At 37.2% G+C, this 19,010-nt stretch overlaps 1 protein-coding gene across 1 annotated transcript in view; it reads right to left on the reverse strand.

The window, feature by feature from the left end:
- LOC129778905 (zinc finger protein 658B) overlaps positions 1 to 19,010 on the reverse strand; it is a 65,101-nt gene that overhangs the window by 24,576 nt on the left and 21,515 nt on the right. The window contains exons 8-16 of the mRNA XM_055786084.1: positions 17,788 to 17,871; positions 17,120 to 17,203; positions 16,606 to 16,689; positions 15,975 to 16,058; positions 5,035 to 5,118; positions 4,384 to 4,467; positions 3,817 to 3,900; positions 3,327 to 3,410; positions 2,568 to 2,651 (exon numbers count right to left, since the gene is read on the reverse strand). Of these exons, the coding sequence (XP_055642059.1) occupies positions 2,568 to 2,651; positions 3,327 to 3,410; positions 3,817 to 3,900; positions 4,384 to 4,467; positions 5,035 to 5,118; positions 15,975 to 16,058; positions 16,606 to 16,689; positions 17,120 to 17,203; positions 17,788 to 17,871 (756 nt within the window). The remainder of the gene's footprint in view (positions 1 to 2,567; positions 2,652 to 3,326; positions 3,411 to 3,816; positions 3,901 to 4,383; positions 4,468 to 5,034; positions 5,119 to 15,974; positions 16,059 to 16,605; positions 16,690 to 17,119; positions 17,204 to 17,787; positions 17,872 to 19,010) is intronic.

Here is a 19,010-nt window from a genome sequence, read left to right on the forward strand (position 1 = left end):
CATGTGAAACGACACTCGCAGCTTCGAATTGGAAGTTTCATCGGTTTTTTTTCGTATAATTAATTTTTCCGGACAATCTTTAAAAAAAATATTAAGAGGCATATGAGGACATAGCAGTCACGCTTACCAATGCATCACAAGCGTTGACAATTGATTACGCATATGTACGCCTTCTACGCAACCTTTCATCTCGCCGTCTTCATTAGTTTCAGTGAGAACGTATCGAATACAACAGCACAACCGTTCGATTCTCTCTTAAAATGACGATTGGGAACATTGATTCAGTATGAAGAAGTGAGCGGGCACGAAAGAGATGCGGTCTATACCGATTAATTTTTCCAAAATGGATTGTCCTTTCCTTCTTCCAAAAAAATGTGTTTCGAAGTGGCGTAGGAGGGTATAACAGTCACGCTTACCACAACGCCACCAACGCTGGTAACATATTACTCCTAGGGCTTTTTCCTTTCTCTTTTCAAAAACTTTGGGAACTTCACCTTAGTGCGAAGAAAAATACGATCGTTCATAAAACCATTGAAACCATTCTGCCTTGTGAGACCTACAACAGATAAGTTCGCATGTTCTGAGTTGGTCGTTTCTAGTATAAATCGTTGACAATAGTGGAAATTAGGAGTTCGGCTCCTTTAAACCTATGTAACTGAGCCTGTAAAAATAAACGATTTAAATAAAAAAATAAAAAAAAAATAGTGGAAATTTTCGCATCACGGGTATAGTACTCTCGAGCGTTTTTTTGTAATGCTCATTATCAGCCGTATACTCACGAGTATATTCGCGAATCAATATCAACATTATTGACATCCATCAGGTTAACGAGTTTGTTTATGTGATCAAAACCACCTTTATGGATAGTTCGTGAACAAAAATGAACCCAAATCTAGTTCGTCGTGGTTTCCCGCAAATGCGATGTTCTACGCATAATTCGATTCACAATCAAAGCGAAATATGTTTAAAAATGCACGAAATGCAAATTACGAGCATAGGGAAATGTCAGAGTAGAACTATCGGATTTTCCAAACGAATAATGAGTTGACCATAGGATAAACATCAACATTTTAATTCGTTGTAATTCATTGTTCAATGAACACACTTAAGAAGGAGGCGAATTTCAATAAAAAGGGGATTTACTCGCGAATATACGCGTGAGTATACTGCTGATGGCCAGCATTGCAAAACACAGACTCGCGAGTAAGCATGTCATACTCATGAATCAATCAACTTACTAGCGAATGTATTCATAAGTATACTCCAGATGTTCAGGCTCATGAGGAAGCGTTTGCTACGCTTGGTCGTACTCATGAGTAAACCTGAGAAGCTGCGTTACTCGTGAGTAAAATGAGTATAACGAATCAGGTATCAGGCAAAATTCTTATGAATTTCCACCACTGATCGGCGAGGATCGCCAAAGTATTCCTTGTCCGGCAACAAGTGATGTGTCGATGAGGCAAAATGAGTCATCGCTCCATCGCATCTGAGGCTGTCAAATTGTAGATTCGTTACAAAGACGAATGACCATTCGAACGCGAAGTATGACGAAGCTCCGAAACCGTTTTGGACGATTGTTGTTTTTGTACTAAGGGAAGTCGCCCCTCCGAACACTCATAAGCTTCGCTCTATCGAGAAATTTTGGATCATCATAAAGGTTATCCTACGTTAACCCCCAAATGTGATTGAAAAAGAACAAAACTTAATGAGAAATCGAGATCAAGAGGCAAACGACCGGACGTTTGGGTTGGAAATAGTATAGAGGTAGCTCTTGACGAACCTGAGGCATCAGACAAAAAGTTCGGGATTTTTAACCATAGCTTGTCTAGATTTGCCGAAAAGTTCCTTGTCCAGCAAGCGATCTGGAGATGTGGCAAAATCAGCCTTTAATCGCACCTGGGCTGTCAATGGACGAATGTCTTTCTAAGAGCGACTTCCACCCTTCATAAGGTATGAACCGGCACGACAGTTTTGGTCGGTTGTTATTTTGTACTGACAAACCTGTTTTATGCGATTGCCTGTACCAAGAGAAGTCAACCATCCAAACTCTCCGGAACTACGCCCTATCAGAAATTTTTGGGTCATCATGAAGGTAAACCCACTAAAGTGGTGGAAAATGAGCTTCAATTAATGAATACCAAGAGAAATGAACCCTCCAAACTATCCGGAAAATCTCGGTTCATCATAAAGGCGAGGAAACATCATAAACCCACAAAAATTGTTAGAAATGAACTTCGAAAAATGGAAAATGCCCAAAACTTGATGCCCAAGAGGCAAATGAGCGGGCATTTGGGTTCGAAATAGTAGAAACATAGCAGTGGTGGTACTTTAGAAGTTGAGGATAATTTTGTGTTTCCATTCTTTTTTTGAATACAGTCTTCAAATTAACAAAACAAGCGGCCCTTTCCGAGAACCAAGTTCAAAAACCCCCCTTCTTGACAGAGAGAACGGAAAAAGAGGTTTCCATAACGGCATATATACATAATAAATACAGGAGAATTATAACAAGGAAAAATGTATTCCAAGTGATGATGTGGCGAAGAAAAGAAGGGCAACAACGCTCTCACCTTGTGTGGTTGGTTAAATGCTCTTTTCGAGTGAATTTCTTCTCACAGTAAGTGCACTGATAGGGAGTCTCGCCGGTGTGCAATCTGTTAATGGATAATAATGTATGTAGAGGGAGAGTCATACACGCACACGCAGTGTGTAGCGGAACACTGGAAAAGCTCGAGAGCTTTATGGAACGTTATTCTGTATTTCGAGTCGAACGACTCGACTCGACTCGACTTCAGAGTCACTCGGTCGAGTTAAGCAAAATCGCGCGAGAAGACTGAGTTCGTAAATTAAAACCGATAGTTTTAGTTCGAAAACTACATTACTTAGACAAAAGAAACTCCATTGGACACATTTTGACAGGCGAGTCACTGGCTTTTGAGCTAACGAACGAAGCCTCGTTCGACTCGATCGATACAGAATAAGAACCTGTGCATTGAAATTGCCTTTTTGGTACAAAGTTCCCCCCACTTATTAGTTCCGGCATTCAGCAAAAAAAAAAAGAGGAAAACGCACTAAGGGAAGAAAAAGTCCATCCATATATGCCAGCTTTCAAGTTTTGAACATCTCGGATTTAACGCGCGTAGCAGCAGGTTCAGTACAAAACAAAAGTACGAAACGAAACGATACGCGAGTTTGGAGCCCGTAATCGGAGGGAACTTACGCCAAAAGTGCAACCACAACACACACACATATATACATACACACATACAAGAATTTGACATAGATGTAGAACAAATGTTTTTTGCGACAATTGTGTTTCGAACGCTCACCTGACATGATTTGTTAAATGCTCTTTTCGCGTAAACTTTTTCTCGCAATAGGTACACTGATAGGGGGTCTCTCCGGTATGTAATCTGTAGGGTGGTGATGGTGGATACGTGGGAAACGAGGAAGAATGAAAGAGAAACAGATAGAGACACAATATTAATGTCCGGCTTCCAGACAAGAGCGCCAGCGCGCGATCGGGAACTTTTAAGCCTCTCTCAAACAGCTAGCAGGCGGCAGCATATGTGATGAATGGATCAAATTTTGAACGTCTTGTTGCGTTTGATAAATGGAATGGTCGACCCCCTTCTTTTCTCACATATTTGAGACCCATAATCTTCCAATTATCAAAGCCTAAACTCGACGAATGGCCGAAAATCGAATGCGGACGAATGGATTACAATCAGTTAATGAGAACAAAACGGTGATTGTGGGTGGTGGTGGTGGTGGAAGTGGTGGAGGCTCTGCTTTTTGAGAAACAGATATAGCGCTCACCTTATGTGATACGTTAAACGCTCTTTTCTGGTAAATTTCTTATCACAATATGTGCATCGATAAGGAGTCTCTCCAGTATGTATTCTGTACAGAATCGGATAGAGAGATAAAGAAGAGACAAGTATTAATGTCTTACGCACGTAAATTTTTTTTTTATCAAAGTTGTTTCACCCGGCTCGTCGTCTTTGATTATTTTCCCCCTTCGTTTTATTTTATTTAGGAACCATGACAAGACTGTCGTCGAGAGACGGTTGGCATTATTTAGCTTTTCTTCATTCAATATACACATTTCGCAGAATGATTGTTCACTTCTTGTTTTGCAGAAAGGACAACACACAAATGACAATCGTCACAAATTGTCATCAAGGTCATACACTCTGCCGCGCGATGGCCAAAATACAATCTTCCCAATTATCAAAAAACACGGGTTTCAATAGCTAAACATTTGCCAATTTCTTTCTCCTTTTTTATGTTTACATGATTCTCTAGTGAGGAGGCGGGGGTTTTTATGCTGTCAGAAAAGCAGGGGGAGCAAATTGAATTAAGGGAAAGCTAATAAACGCTCACCTTGTGTGAATCGTTAAACGCTCTCTTCTACTGAATTTCTTCTCGCAATATGTGCACTGATAGGGAGTCTCTCCAGTGTGCAATCTGTTGAAGAAAGAGAGATAGAGAGAGAGACAAAGTGTTATGCTGGGAACGTTCGTTATCCTCACGCTACACGGTTTATGTTTCTTGGTTTTTTTTTTTTGGTTCTGCTTTCGCCAATTGGTATTATGCTATGGTCCTTTTCTTACAGTTGGGTTAAACGAAACAAATGAGAATAAAACGGAAAAGTAAAACACGGTGCCTTGCCTTCCTGGGTATACGCGACGAAACAAATTCGCTTAAACTTCGAAGAAAATGTGTTTTTATTGTACTTTAAAATTTTGCCAAACAAATTTTCCGAAATGTTTCCAACAAAAATCTCTCTCTGAATTTTGAACATTCACATTCAATCGTTTCCAACAGTGGGGAAATCGATCAAACCGCACTCTGGTCCCTGGCTTTTGGGCATCCGCCACCGTTACTTAATTTCTTCGACACACATTGCGAGGCGCGTTACAGAAGAAGCGGAAAACGACAACAGAGTATACTTTTCCGTCCTGTACAACAACAAGAGGACATTGGACATCATCATTCCTAACACAGTTCTTACTCAGCTAACCAACCGCTCACCTGACATGGTTCGTTAAATGCTCTTTGCGGGTAAATTTTTTCTCGCAATAGGTACAGTGATAGGGCGTCTCACCAGTATGCAATCTGTTCGGGAAATAAAAACAGAAAAACGTGGGAGAAATTGTAGACACGCTGTGCTAGAACGGATAGAGGTAATCCTGGATTTCATCATTGGCTGTGTTCCAGAGTTGGGGGGATGCCCTCGAGGGAGTGGCAAAAGAAGCATCCCCTGGAACACACGCGGCTTTTTGGGATTTTCAACCGGAGAGATCAAGATGTTATCGCAAAATTTTAAGCTGTGCGCTCACTCATTTGCTATTCTATGCTGGAGACACCACTGGACCAATTTTTCTTGATGGATTAAACGAGTAATTTTTAATGATTGGATGTTTTGTAATGAATTGTGCACAACAATAACGGAATATGATTAGCAATCGTTTCTAACCCGATTAAGACACCTTTAACCAGAAGACAGAAATGAAAATGCGTGCAGATCTCTTTATCATATGAATATTTTCAAACTTGTTTTGATAGTTGAAATCTTACTACGATGCTCTACCTCATTGTGTAGTACAAACTTTTGAATTAAAATATGCTAAATCCAGACGATAAAAAAATAATTTAACTTCGATTAAATTATTGTAGCCATGGGCATAAGGGTGGCAGCGAAAATGGTCATGTCAAATTTCAAAAACCAATCATGTACATTTTGTTTATTGGCCCAAAAAATAACCTATTTTTCGAGATGACCCCAGATCTCGAAGATTTACGTATTTTTAAGTCATTTGGCATCGAAAAAAAAATCAATTTTCCAAATTTTTGATGATGAAATATTTTCCACGCATCCATTGCCACCGTAATGGCCATACACTAGGGTGGCAGCGAAAATGGTCATGTCAAATTTCGAAAACCGACCATATACATTTTGTTTATTGGCCCAAAAAAATGACCTGTGCAAAGTTTCAGCTCGATCGGACATGATTTAGGGGTGCCTCGAAGCGTGCCAAAGTTTTGATTTTTCGATCCTCGAAAATCTTCCAAGAGGGGGGATAAGGGAAATTTGGAAAATCGAAATTTAATTTTCGATGCCAAATGACTTAAAAATGCATGAAACGTCGAGATCCGGTGTCATCCCGAAAAAAAAATTTTGGCCGAAAATCGACCTTTTGGGACTTAGCCTGAGAGGCCAAAACATCAAAACTTTGAGTGCTTTGAAACACCCCTAAATCATGTCCGATCGAGCTGAAACTTTGCACAGGTCATTTTTTTTGTGCCAATAAACAAATTGTGCATGGTCGGTTTTTGAATTTCGATAATTTTTTTTCATACCTTCATTGCCTCTCAGTCCCAAAAGGTCAATTTTCACCCAAAAAAAAAATTTTAGAAATAACACCAGATCTCGACGTTCAAGCATTTTTGAGTCATTTGGCATCGAAAAAAAAAATTTCGATTTCCACATTTCCAAGGGGGGAGAGCTTGGAAGTTTTTCAGGAATCAAAAAATCAAAATTTTGAGCGCTTTGAGGCACCCTTAAATCATGTCCGATTGAACTGAAACTTTGCACAGATCATTTTTTGGGCCAATAAACAAAATGTACATGGTCGGTTTTTGAAATTCGATGATGAAATTTTTTCCATACATCCATTGACCCCTAATGGGCAATGCACAGTATGCTCAATAAATAAGGGAACTTTTTATTTAAATCATGAAACACGTAACGCTATCTGTTGAACGTTGATAACATTAGAAAGGAAAAGGTCTCACCTTTTACAACGCAGCCAACTTTATGTAAAACGGTTGTCAGGTTAAAAAGTTACGCGCTTTTTAAGGCAGTATATTGTGTGCTTGTGTCATAGAAACACAATGGAACAAAGAGCAAATATTAAATTTTGTTTTAAACTTGGAAAAACAGATGTATGAATTGATGCAAAAAGTGTATGGTGATGATTGTTTAGCTCGTTCAGAAGTTCATAAGTGGTTTGAACGATTTAAAAATGGTCGTCAAGATTTGAATTATGATGAAAGACCTGGACGTCCAGAAGGAAGTAATCGTGCTGAATTGGTGGAAAAGTCCGCGAAATCATTGCTATTGAATTGAAGAATCAAATTCACTGGTACTATTTGGACAATTTTAACTGACGATTTGGGCAAAGAAAGGTCCCAAAGGTGCACGCTCTGTTCCACATCAATTAAATGAAGACCAAAAAATCCCTCGTAATGTAAAGACATTTCAACAGCTGAAAACGATCCAGAATTTCTTAATTCGATCATAACTGGTGATGAAACATGGTGCTTCAAATTTGACCCTGAAACTATGCCTCAATCTGCAGAATGGAAATCGAAAGGCGAGCCAAGACCAAAAAAAATGCGTTTTCAGAAGTCCAGAATCAAGACAATGTTGATCACGTTCTACAATTCCAAGGGTATTGTACACAACGAATTTGTTCCAGGAGGTCAAACTGTTGATGGAGAATACTATTTACAAGTTTTATATCGTTCGTGGTCAACAATTGTTCGTGTTAGACCTGACCACAAAACCAACAAAAAATTCGAATAAAAAATAACTTTCAACAAAATACTACGATACGTTTTTTTTTTCATCTGTATTTTAGTGACTTTCAACACATTTGGCTGGTTCGTCACTTTGCTTCCATTTTTGGAAGAATGTCGGGAGTAAGAATTGAACTCGTGACCTTTAGCGTGAGAAGTATGAATGTTACCACTACGCCAGATCGCCTCCACACTACGATACGTGTTTTATCCTATATCTTAAAAGTCCACTTATTTATTGAACATACTGTGTACAAAAATTACAAATAGGTCAGGAAATAATACGAAACTATTGACCCTATTCTATACAACGTGTTGAGCAACGTGACTCAGCTCTAATCACCGTCGAGTCGAACGGAATTTCGTATTCCATAAGACAATCGCCATTGAAATATTTCACCATGAGCGAAATGAGTTAACGAAATTCCTATAAGCGCATATTTTTTCGGTAATATTTTTGGAACAGTCGATTCAAATTAAACTGAATCCATCGTATTGTTTTTCGTTATAAGGACTCTTCACCATTAGAGTCCGTACTCATTTTTGATTCAATCGAATGTACACGCCAAAATCCAACCTAACTCAGAAGCAACTTCGAGTCAGACTGAAATTCGCCGGACTGCAGACTGGATTGGAAGACAGAATGGAATGATTTGATGTTGGTACGGCAGTCTCATGGTATGGATAAAAGTTTCGCTTCAATAATCACAATTTTTACAAGAACGAATTCGGATGGAGTTGCTGGACAGTTACTTGACCCCATTTACGAAGATTTATTCTTTATTCTGGATGACAATTTTATCTTCCAGCAAGATAACGTCGCTAGAAGAGCTATAGAGAGGGTTTCCAAGAGAAACCTTTAGGTCATGAAGTGCCTCGCAGTCCGGACTTGAATCTCGTTGAAGTTCTTTGAGAAATCATCGAACCGAATTTTTGAAACTATTAAAAAAATGGTAAACCTACCAAACATTATGATTAAATTTTCCTTGTTTGAATTTTTACAATCGTTACATCGATAATGAAACATGGAGTGCCCTCATAAGAAGTTCTAGTCAAAAACTAACTTTTTTGAAATCGAGATCCAGATGATCTTGGAAATGAGAAACAAAATGTATGTGTGCATATAGGAATTCATCACACTGTAGTATTTCGAAGGCTAGATGCGAGGAAATGTTTTTATTTCGAGACATGAAACAAACATGGATGAAGAATCTTCAAAGTGAATACATCGAGACTGTTTCATATCCACTTTTTCTCCCAATTAAGTCTCCAGCTTTCAAACGGTTGAGTCAGACGATCTTAATCGACTGTTCCTCGTGTTTAGTGTTCTTTTCGTGCGTGCAGTTGAATTTTCCCTTACACCGTGAATAAACTGTCTCCCAAACAACGCCTTCAATTTCATGGTCCAGTTAAAAAAAAAACAGGGCTAACATAAATTTTATCCCAACTGCAGTATGACCTTCTCACTAAACTTCTATCAGATGGAAAACAGTGTCTGATTAACTATCCAAAGTATTCAAGCATTACAATGTCAGACAACACAGTGAGCTAGAAATTCTGAAGCGTTCGCTACGGTGCACGAAAAATAAGGTGCATGAAAGGTCTCAACATGAGTTGAGTATTATTGAAACTGTTCGTTTCGATGTTGAATCATTTTCTTCCAGGTAGAGAAGGAATCCAGAACGCACTCAGATATACGATTACTCCAAGAACATTGTAAGGAAAGCTTTCAACCATCCAGACTGTTGAGAAAGGTTTCACTGTTAAAAGTCCCAATTAGAGGAGTTTTTTTTACCCATTTATTTATTTTAGGCTCATTGGCATTTTAGCTGTAACAGAGCCGAATTTTAATCGTGTACATGTCACATATTTATCATATCTATAATTAGCACATTACACAGTTGCCATTTTTCGGCGTTAGAGTATTTCCTTCTATACCATTCCATATGGTACACATTTACACAGTAGCAGCCATTTAGGCGTAAGAGTTTTCTATCTGTTCTTCCATTATCCAGTTAGACCGGACAGCGGAGACAGTTGATTGGTCATTGTTGAGTTATTTATAGAACAGCAGCCCGATGTGTCTTGCAGAGCAGAGCAGTTGAATCGATCTTATTTCGACCGTGGATCGATCTCCATCGCTGATGATTGTTGCGTGGACGTAATTATTCTGTAACAACACAAAGATCAATGAGGGCCCTGAGTTTCGAACTCATGATCGATCGCTTACTAAGCGAACGCGCAACCAATGTGGCTACGCAGGCCCCCCAATTAGATGAGTTGGCCTAATTCGATTTTCAGAAACGCGTCTTTTATTTGAACTTATTCTCAGAATCATCATCACAATGTTATACAAGGCTAATAGTTCATCTGGCTATAGAACTAAATGAAACGATTGGGTCGAAAACCAGTGTTAAATATGGTCTGCGTACCTCCGTTTTGACGAACTATTCCATAACACTTCTGAGTATCCGACATTACAGTTTTCAATCAATCGACCAGGAGTCTGGTTCGAAGTTGTAGAATGAAGGAAATACTGTGTAGGGTGGTTTCACATTGAAACATTTCAAAGCAGATCTCCACCAGTTTTGCAACATGTTGCCAGACGTTGTCATGTTGAGAAATAACTTTGCCATGTCTTTGCTTGCATATCAGCAGGATAATTCAAAGCACGACTCAAACACATCTACACCCATATTTCGCTATACGGCCGCTCTTCATACGGCATTTCGCTACAACGGCCCTCTTCAATTAAGGCACGTTTTCGATTTACGGCCTAAAATGATTCGCTATAACGGCAAAAAATCTTTTTAAATGCCATTATAGGTAGTTTGGTTCCTTGTCGCAAAATATTAGACCCTTATTTTTAAATTTTTCATTAGAGGTGCCCATTCCTATTTTAGGGTGGCCCGAAAAATCCACTTTTTCCTCTTCTCCAAAAATGCCTTTTTTTTCCAAAAATACAGCCATTCTATTTGATTCCTTATATGGCTTTTCACTTTGCGGTCAAGTTTCGTGGAACGAATCGAAGCCGTAAAGCGAGGTATGGATGTATTGCAATTAAAAAGAATCCACAGTGCTAGGTTTGTTTGAGCTTAGGGATTTCTATACATTCCGAAATGATTGGCCTCTGTACGTGCTGTTAATAATGGTAATTGATTAACCCTCAATTTTGATTCTTTGTAATTACAAAAAAGTATTTTTAATCTCCTGACATGATCTAATACTGAGGTCTTCTCTGAATTTGCTAGCCTCTTTGATTCTGTTTTTTTCCTTCAGTTATATTGTTTTCGTTATACTTTTTTCATTGTTTTACAGGTTTTTTGTTCAAGATATATTAATTACAATTTATTAGAATTATAAAATCTTTCGTTTCGATATATTGAAAGATACAAAAAAATCCGAAATATAATTCGCTTGTGCAGAAATTGTCCCTAAAATCATTCCTCACGAACGTTGTTTTAGGATACTTATCTCCTTTCCTGGATGTATAAAGGATGGTTTAAGAATAAACTTAGACAATTCGTAATACAGCTATCGTTAACTGAATTTAATCAAGCTGGATTGTAGAATTGTAGGATTAAAACAAGTAAAGATAGGATTAAAATTGAGCCAGTATTCACAAATCATTCCGAGATAAAAGAGATGGAAATGCTTCTATTATGCATGTAATCTTGTGGCGTGAGACATGAGAGTTATACAGAATTATACAACAATTCTACGGAAAAAACTTCCGAAAAAGAATCGCTCCGATTCTGTTTAAATCTTGTAAAATCTGTGTTTGTGGTCTATTGTATAAAGCATACAAGTATCAGGATGAATGTCGATGAATGTATAATGGGCAAGAGAATTCTGACTGCTGCACATTAGGTAATTTCCTTTAACATTACTCCTCATTCCGAACAATGTACCGTAAATCCAAATAGCTAATCGGAACTCTAACATCCATAAAATCATGTTTTTTTGTGTTTCTGTCGAACACCGACCTTTTCATAATGAACACAGAAGCAAAATCACTTTACTCTTCTATGGTACCCTATTGAGGTATTAACCCATTTTATGCCAAGCGCTCGAAAAATCGAACGGTAACTTTGATAATTTTTCATGGCTTTGAAAAGCAACCGTATGGTAAGGTTTTGGCATCAAATAATAGCTTAGTCTATTAGCTACCATTTACGATCAATTCATTCAATTCATTCAATTTGTATAACTTTATTGGGCAATAAATTCGATATAAAGCAAATATGTGCGGAAAGTACATATCCTCACGTATCCTTAAAAAAGAGTAACCTTATAAAACTCAAAAATATGTAAACTTTTCCACAGGACAACTTTGTTAAAACCTACAACACACATTGTGATGTAGGAAAAAAACTATGGATTGAACCTTCTTCATGAACAAAAATGTTTTGGCTAATTATTTTTGTTTGGTGATTTTTCGATTTTTGTTTTTTGTCATTTTCCGGAAAACGGAAGAACGGAAAGAAGGGTTTCTATAACGCCAATAATCAAAATTACACCAATGGCTTTTGTTAAAAAATAACTTTTACAGCATGGTCGTTAATAGGTTTATAAGGCTTATGCAGTAATTGTGACATTTTAAGGTGAAGGTGGAAGCTAGCCACAAATGGCTGCCACAATGGCGCTCATTTCTTTCATCTCCCTCCCTCACCCTTCGCCCGAAAATCAATAATTTTGCGAAACAGTGTGGAGAAAATGATCATTTTCGCACACTTCCCATGAAGTAATATCAGCCAAACTCTAATCGATTACTCACAAGATATTAAATTTTCATCTGCTGTCGCACTGTATAGTGAACAACGTCGGAAAACTCGAGCAAGTGCTCTGAAAGTTAAATTTTCATTTTTCAATCTTCGACAATGGTTTTGTTTGTATTGGTGAGAGCATCGTTATTTTTTCGACACTGATGCCAGACAACATCATCGAAACATCTATCAAAACCACTCAATAAAATGTTATTCCTGAGTCATAGCGTTTCATATCATGAAAATCAATAGAATAAAATTGTGTTGATATCAATACAATCATTATTTTTACGTTTAATGGGTCTATAATGTAAGTTTTAGAAACTTCAACATTGGGTAAGAAAATTGTATTGCAGAGCTCGGAACACTGCCACGGCTGCCTATGCTTTCAAAAACAATAAACGGAAAAGTACTACATTCAATCAAAATGTCTCGGCCAACGAAGAGAAGAGTTAAGGCTCTCCAACGTGAATATGTGAAAACAATACGACCAACGAAGGAAAATATGAAGGAATTATCAGCATGCGGAAGAACTTGTTAATATCAAAAGAGGCCCAATTCGCATGTGTTATAAATTTGCTCATGTTACGCTCGCGTATAATCAGTATTGACAGTGTCAATGAAGCGCCACACAGTCTGATAAGTGAATTGATCTATTTACATGTGCTTCGCTCTTCTCACACAAACACTATTACCCCATTTTTACACGTGGGTTTACCTATACTACTACAATGGCTAGCTTCCACCTTCACCTTAAAATCCCCACTTTTCGTCTTTAGAGCAATGCATCCGCCATATACAAGTATATGAAACATGGTCAGTGTTTGTTCAATGTTCTTATAAATATATAGTGTTGAATCAGGGCAAATTGGGATTACAATTTCTATTATCATATGATCAATTTTTATTGCGTCTTTATGAAACGTTCAGTTTCCTATTATAGATCTTTTCTCAAAAAGTTATGCCAGTTGTCTGAAAAAAAATATATTGTTCGACAAAATTGTAGAAAAATTAATGAACTCTTCAGTAAAAATAAAAAATTTACACCATCAAAAACCATTATAAATTGAAAGTACTATTGCATTGAAAGCTCACTTTCATAAATATTTTCATTAGAATACTTGCTCAGATTCCGAATGATTGACGATTAGTGGTGTCGCGTTGGACTCACATAAACGTAGATAATTTTTTTTTCAATTGGTGGAATTTCAAAACTTGGCAACATTGTAAAATAGCAAAAAAAAAACATATATTCTGCACGCCATTCTGCTTGAAAAACTATAAGAAGATTGTCATTTTGAGACAAACCGTTCTCGAAATGAAACAAATTGTGTATATTATTAAAAAATATGCTAATTAAAATTTTAAAAAAATGTTATTTGCATTTTTTATTATTCAATATCATCGATTTCTGCAATGCTAAAAGCGAGGCGTTAGGTAGCTCATGGAGAATGTCTTGGGGAATCTCTCTCAAATTTGATGAAAAATACAACGACCAAATTTTGATCTTCAGCTTGATATTAAGCTTGGGTAGACTGTACAATTCGTAGTTGCTCTCCGTGATTGACCTGAACTCACCAAATTGCACAAAGAACACACAGAATGACGTTTGGGACTAGCAAATCATTCTCGTTGTGTAATTTTCGGAAATTCGAGCTTTAAATGGTCAATACGACGCACGTCCTTACAGTCACCAGGGAAAGGGAAGGAATGTTAGTATGATAATCACCGCCCTAAGGCCAGAACAGTCGCCTCTATAGCGTGGTTCCCTAGCGATTATCATGGAAGGCATATTTGTTAGTGGTGAAAGGTAAGAATCAGGATTCACTGAGGTAAGTGATGTGATTATTTAAACGCGAACTATCTGGAACTAGTGGTCGAAGTGGTCGAACTATCAAAACGAAATTCTGAAAATCTCATATCTCAGCAGGTAGCAGATATCTTTAGGTATCCTGAGAAGGAAAACCTGTAATATTGATTAGATTTTTCATTTCTCGCACGTATTTTTTAATCGAAATCCAATTGCAACTGTAGGAAACCTGAGAAGGTAACCGAGAGAATTCCTCTACAATCAACTGACAATGTATACTATATTAAGATAAATTTCGCTATTCATCGTGCGTACGCTTTATAAAACTTGGCAAACCCAAGAAGGTAACCGAGAGAACTCATCTAGAAACAACCGTTTTCCATCATGATAAAAATTTACACACCAAAGCTACTGCCATAGTCAACGACCAAATCTTCAATAATCTTCAATAGCTTTAATCTGTAATAACTCATAGATTTTTATTGTCTATTCCGGCCCCGTTTGAACGTAAAAATACACATCTTACCACAATCCTAATGCTTCCGTTCGAATGCTAAGAAAATTGTCCTCAATGTCCTAAATTGACCTATATTTCAAGACTTAGAAAAGTTAAGTTTAGTGGATTCATTCTTTCTTTGTTTTTAAGAGGTTTAAACTTTGCAGTTCATTCGCCTCTAACAGTGGATTCTTGTGGGGCTTCAATGTCCCTGCAAGAAAATTAAGACAGACAGCAGTTTGAAAAGAATAATTTATTTACTCAAAACAATGAATTAATTCTGAAGTTTTGGAAGAAAAATGTCAATCTTCTGAAAAAAAACTAATAGATTGAGGTTTTCACTTTTGATATGTTACTTAATTTAACATGCAAGATGAGAAAACACATAATCAGAAATATACCAGCTGTTGTATTTTTTAAATCAGAACAAGATTAAGACAAACAATTTAAATTGTTTTAAATGATAAATGTTTTTAATGTTAAATCCAATTTTTGACTATTTTTTAACAGTTTAACAAAATTTGTTATTTTCCCAAAATCTCCATCAACTTTCCAACAACTTTGTCAAACATCATATTTCAACTAGGCATTTAGCTTCCGAGCTGTTTTTTTTTTGAAGAAAAAATCAATGATTATGGATACACCCTTTTTTATTGAAATTTGATTTAATTGCAATTAAAATTCCATTTATTGGTGATATGATAATGAAAATTACCGATCAGGTATACACAAAGTTTTAGAAAAATTGGATCAAAGCCTCGATCCTTTCGAACCTAACCGAAATCTAACCGCTAAAGATTATACACAAAAAATCCAAAAACATTTTCAGGGCATATATCCTAATCATATTCGTATTCTTGAGCGCAACTTCAAACTAAAAACATATATCTTCTAGTTAGAGCCAAGGCACCGTGTGTTCAAAGGTTAAAAGAAAAAAACTACTCGATAGCTATCGATTGAAGGAATCTTGGTAATTCGGCTATTGAAACCGAAACCTTTGTCTAAAACGAAAAACGGAAACACCCTTCAAAATCAATTGGTCCAATGGAAAAACTAATTTCTTCATCTGACCCGCGTACATGAATAGCAGATGAGGGCCACTCATTCATATTCATATGCGTCTGAATGACGTGATCTCTTGGTAGTTATCATCAAAAACATAGGGTGGGGAATTATAAAAAACCAGGATTTACATCAAAAATTCATTATTAGCTATAAAAATACAGTGGTAAAAATTGGTAAAAGCGGTATGATGAATAACATACAGTGTGATAGAAAAAGGTAAAAAAATACAGAATTGGAGTTAGTTAACGCTCACCTGACATGATTCGTTAAATGTTCTTTTCGTGCGAATTTTTTCTCGCAATATGTGCAATGATACGGAGTCTCTCCGGTGTGCCATCTGCCTCAACCGCGACATTTGCAGGATGCAGAGCAGTGGAGGGGAATGGAAACACAGAAAGCCAAATATGATATCGAGAAAGAGAAACAGAGAGATATACGGACAAAATATGTTAATCATACGCAGAATTCGTCTCATTTCTCGTTTCCGCCACAGATCATGTGTCGTATTTTTTTTTTTTGTTAATTCTTCAATATTTTGTGCCAAACGGTATCTTTTTTTTTTGTTGTATTTGATATACAGAAATTTGGAAAATTCACCTCGAGAAAACCCGGAAAATCATAACCAAACGAGCGAGCCAATAAGGTTGGGTGTAATTTTGAATTTTGTCAACTTTTGACGATTTTTGTCGTGGGTTGTCAAAGATGCCAAAGATTTGCGAGCCAAAGTTTGTTGCAGAGGGAAACACCTCTCAGTGGTTTGATTTTTCCCAATTTTTCTTCAAAGTGTGTGCTTTTTGTTTAACGCCAATCAAGTCTGGAAACTCTACACGATGTGTGTGCGTGCGTGCGTTCGTGCGTGACGACGGTTAGGAGCGTTCCCTCACCTTATGTGATACGTCAAACGCTCTTTTCTGGTAAATTTCTTCTCACAATACGTGCACCGGTACGGAGTCTCGCCAGTGTGTATTCTGTTTTTTCGGATTGGAAGAATAGGGACAAAGTGATTAATCGCGTTCAATACGAGGAAAACTTTAACCCAGCTTTGAGCCCGCAGATTTCGTGTGTGTGATGTGTCGATATATCCCCCGAGCAAGGAAAACAAACAAAAACAAACAGAAACGAAACTTACTTAAAGTATAAACAGAACAAACTTTGGAACGGAACAAATATACTCAAATAATTATCAAATCCCCAGCCCCCATCGGTTTTTTTTTCTCTCAAAGTGCTGCTTTTCTCACACGGGTTTCTTTTCCTTTGTTCATCATTCGACATATTTTTTGTTTCATACCAAAATGGCCTTCTCGAAATTCGAAGAAAAGAAGTATGCTTGCTTTTGTGGAGCCAGGTTACAATTTTCCCAATACCAAACATTTTAAATGTGTAGACGACGACGCTCACCTGACATGGTTCGTTAAATGCTCTTTGCGCGTGAATTTCTTTTCGCAATATGTACACTGAAAGGGGGTTTCTCCAGTATGTAATCTGTCGAGAGAATTCAGAAAAGGTTGGTTCCGAATAAGATTAAACGCCTCTTTTGTGTGTGTGCTTTTTTTTTATTCCGGGGCAGGAAGCAACTGTCGTTTCATTTTTCACGTGTTATTTTCTTCTTCGTTTCGTTTTTGGTAAAAGGAAAACTCTAACCCAGCTTCAAGTTGATGTCTCTTATGTTTCGGATAGATAGGGGCGCGCCGAGGCGCCGTACAAAATCTGGCGCTGTGACTCACAGTGATCGAAAACTCACTATACACATCTTATGACGATACTAAGGATTACGCAAACAAAACAAAACTCACGCACAAAGTTTTTACATCCAAAACACGGGCGGCGTTTTGTCGAGAAAATCATCATCCATCGCGAATGGAGAGTCAGAAGAGCACTGACACCCAAAGCCAGGTTACAATTTTCCCAATGCCAAAAATCTAACTACTCTTGATTATCGTGTGTAATCATCACTACTGGTTTCCGAAAAGTGAATTTATATTTTTTTTGTTTCGGGGGAAAAACAGATAAACTACTAAGTTGTGAGGAAAATCATAATAAAGACAATCGGAAAAAACGACGCTCACCTGACATGATTCGTTAAATGCTCTTTGCGGGTGAATTTCTTCTGACAGTAGGAGCACTGGAAAGGAGTTTCGCCGGTGTGTAACCTGTTGGAAGAAGAGGAACGTTAGCTTTGGTCGGTTCGCAGTGCGCCAATGATTCCTCCTTTTTTGTTTGTTGTTGTTTTTTTTTGTTTTGGTGCCTAAACTACGTTCCTCCCTTTGTGTGTATCGTGGTAGCATCAAGATCGAGATTGTACGACGACGCGTTTTCGAACATTTAGTTAGGTCAAAAGAAGTGATCTCGTAATCTCAGAAGAAAATAGTTTATTGCAGACTTGTTCAGAAAACTATCATAATGCGATTCTCTGGCCAACGAGTAAACAACTTAAACTAGCCCTCCTTCTACCCGATTGAAATTTTCAACATGTCTTGAAGATATAGAAATCAATATTTTTTCGTGACTCAACACTAGTTTTTCTAAAAATCATATGTTTGTTTTCACATATATTTTAATCAAAAAATCATAATTCGAAAACGGTTGTACCCAAAAACTTATCGCCAGCACTATAGAAAGTATTGTATCGGGGTACCACATCAGGATTTTTTGTTATTTTTCGAATCCCTATAAGGTTCACCATGACGTACTCAACAACGTAATTGCACAACTTTCCGAAAAGTTCCTAAATGATTTTCAAAAACTTGAACTCTTACAATAACTTCTAATTAAAAAACTATTAAATGCGTTCCTGAGGAAGCTGAATTTCAATTTAGAAAATATTTTTTGAAGCGTAATTTTTTTTTAATGAAAATTAAAACAATTCAAGTTAGATTTTTTTGTAAAAAAAAGTTACAAAAAAATTCCAACTTCTACCCAAAAAAAATTACACTCGACAAAAAAATGAGAGGTACAGATTGTGAAGTCGGAAATTTGAGGCGATTTATGACATGCTGTAACTTCGTGAAAAATCAACGCATATCGATGGGATGCGCATCATTTTGAAGCTACAACTTTCAGGTATTATAATATTTTACGTACATATTTATGTGGCAACAATATCGGGAAGAAACGGGAAATCGATTTTTCTTCGTTTTTCAAGAATATTCTGTACTAACACAATTTTTTAATAACCAACTCAACAGTAAATCCAATTAACCTTATCAATCAGCTTTCATTTGGTTCAAAGAACGTTCCTGTAGGACCTTGCCACACAGAAATATTTTAGTTTGAATGAAAAATTACCCCA

The sequence above is a fragment of the Toxorhynchites rutilus genome, chromosome 3 (genome assembly GCF_029784135.1).
Source record: "Toxorhynchites rutilus septentrionalis strain SRP chromosome 3, ASM2978413v1, whole genome shotgun sequence".
Taxonomy (NCBI): domain Eukaryota; kingdom Metazoa; phylum Arthropoda; class Insecta; order Diptera; family Culicidae; genus Toxorhynchites; species Toxorhynchites rutilus.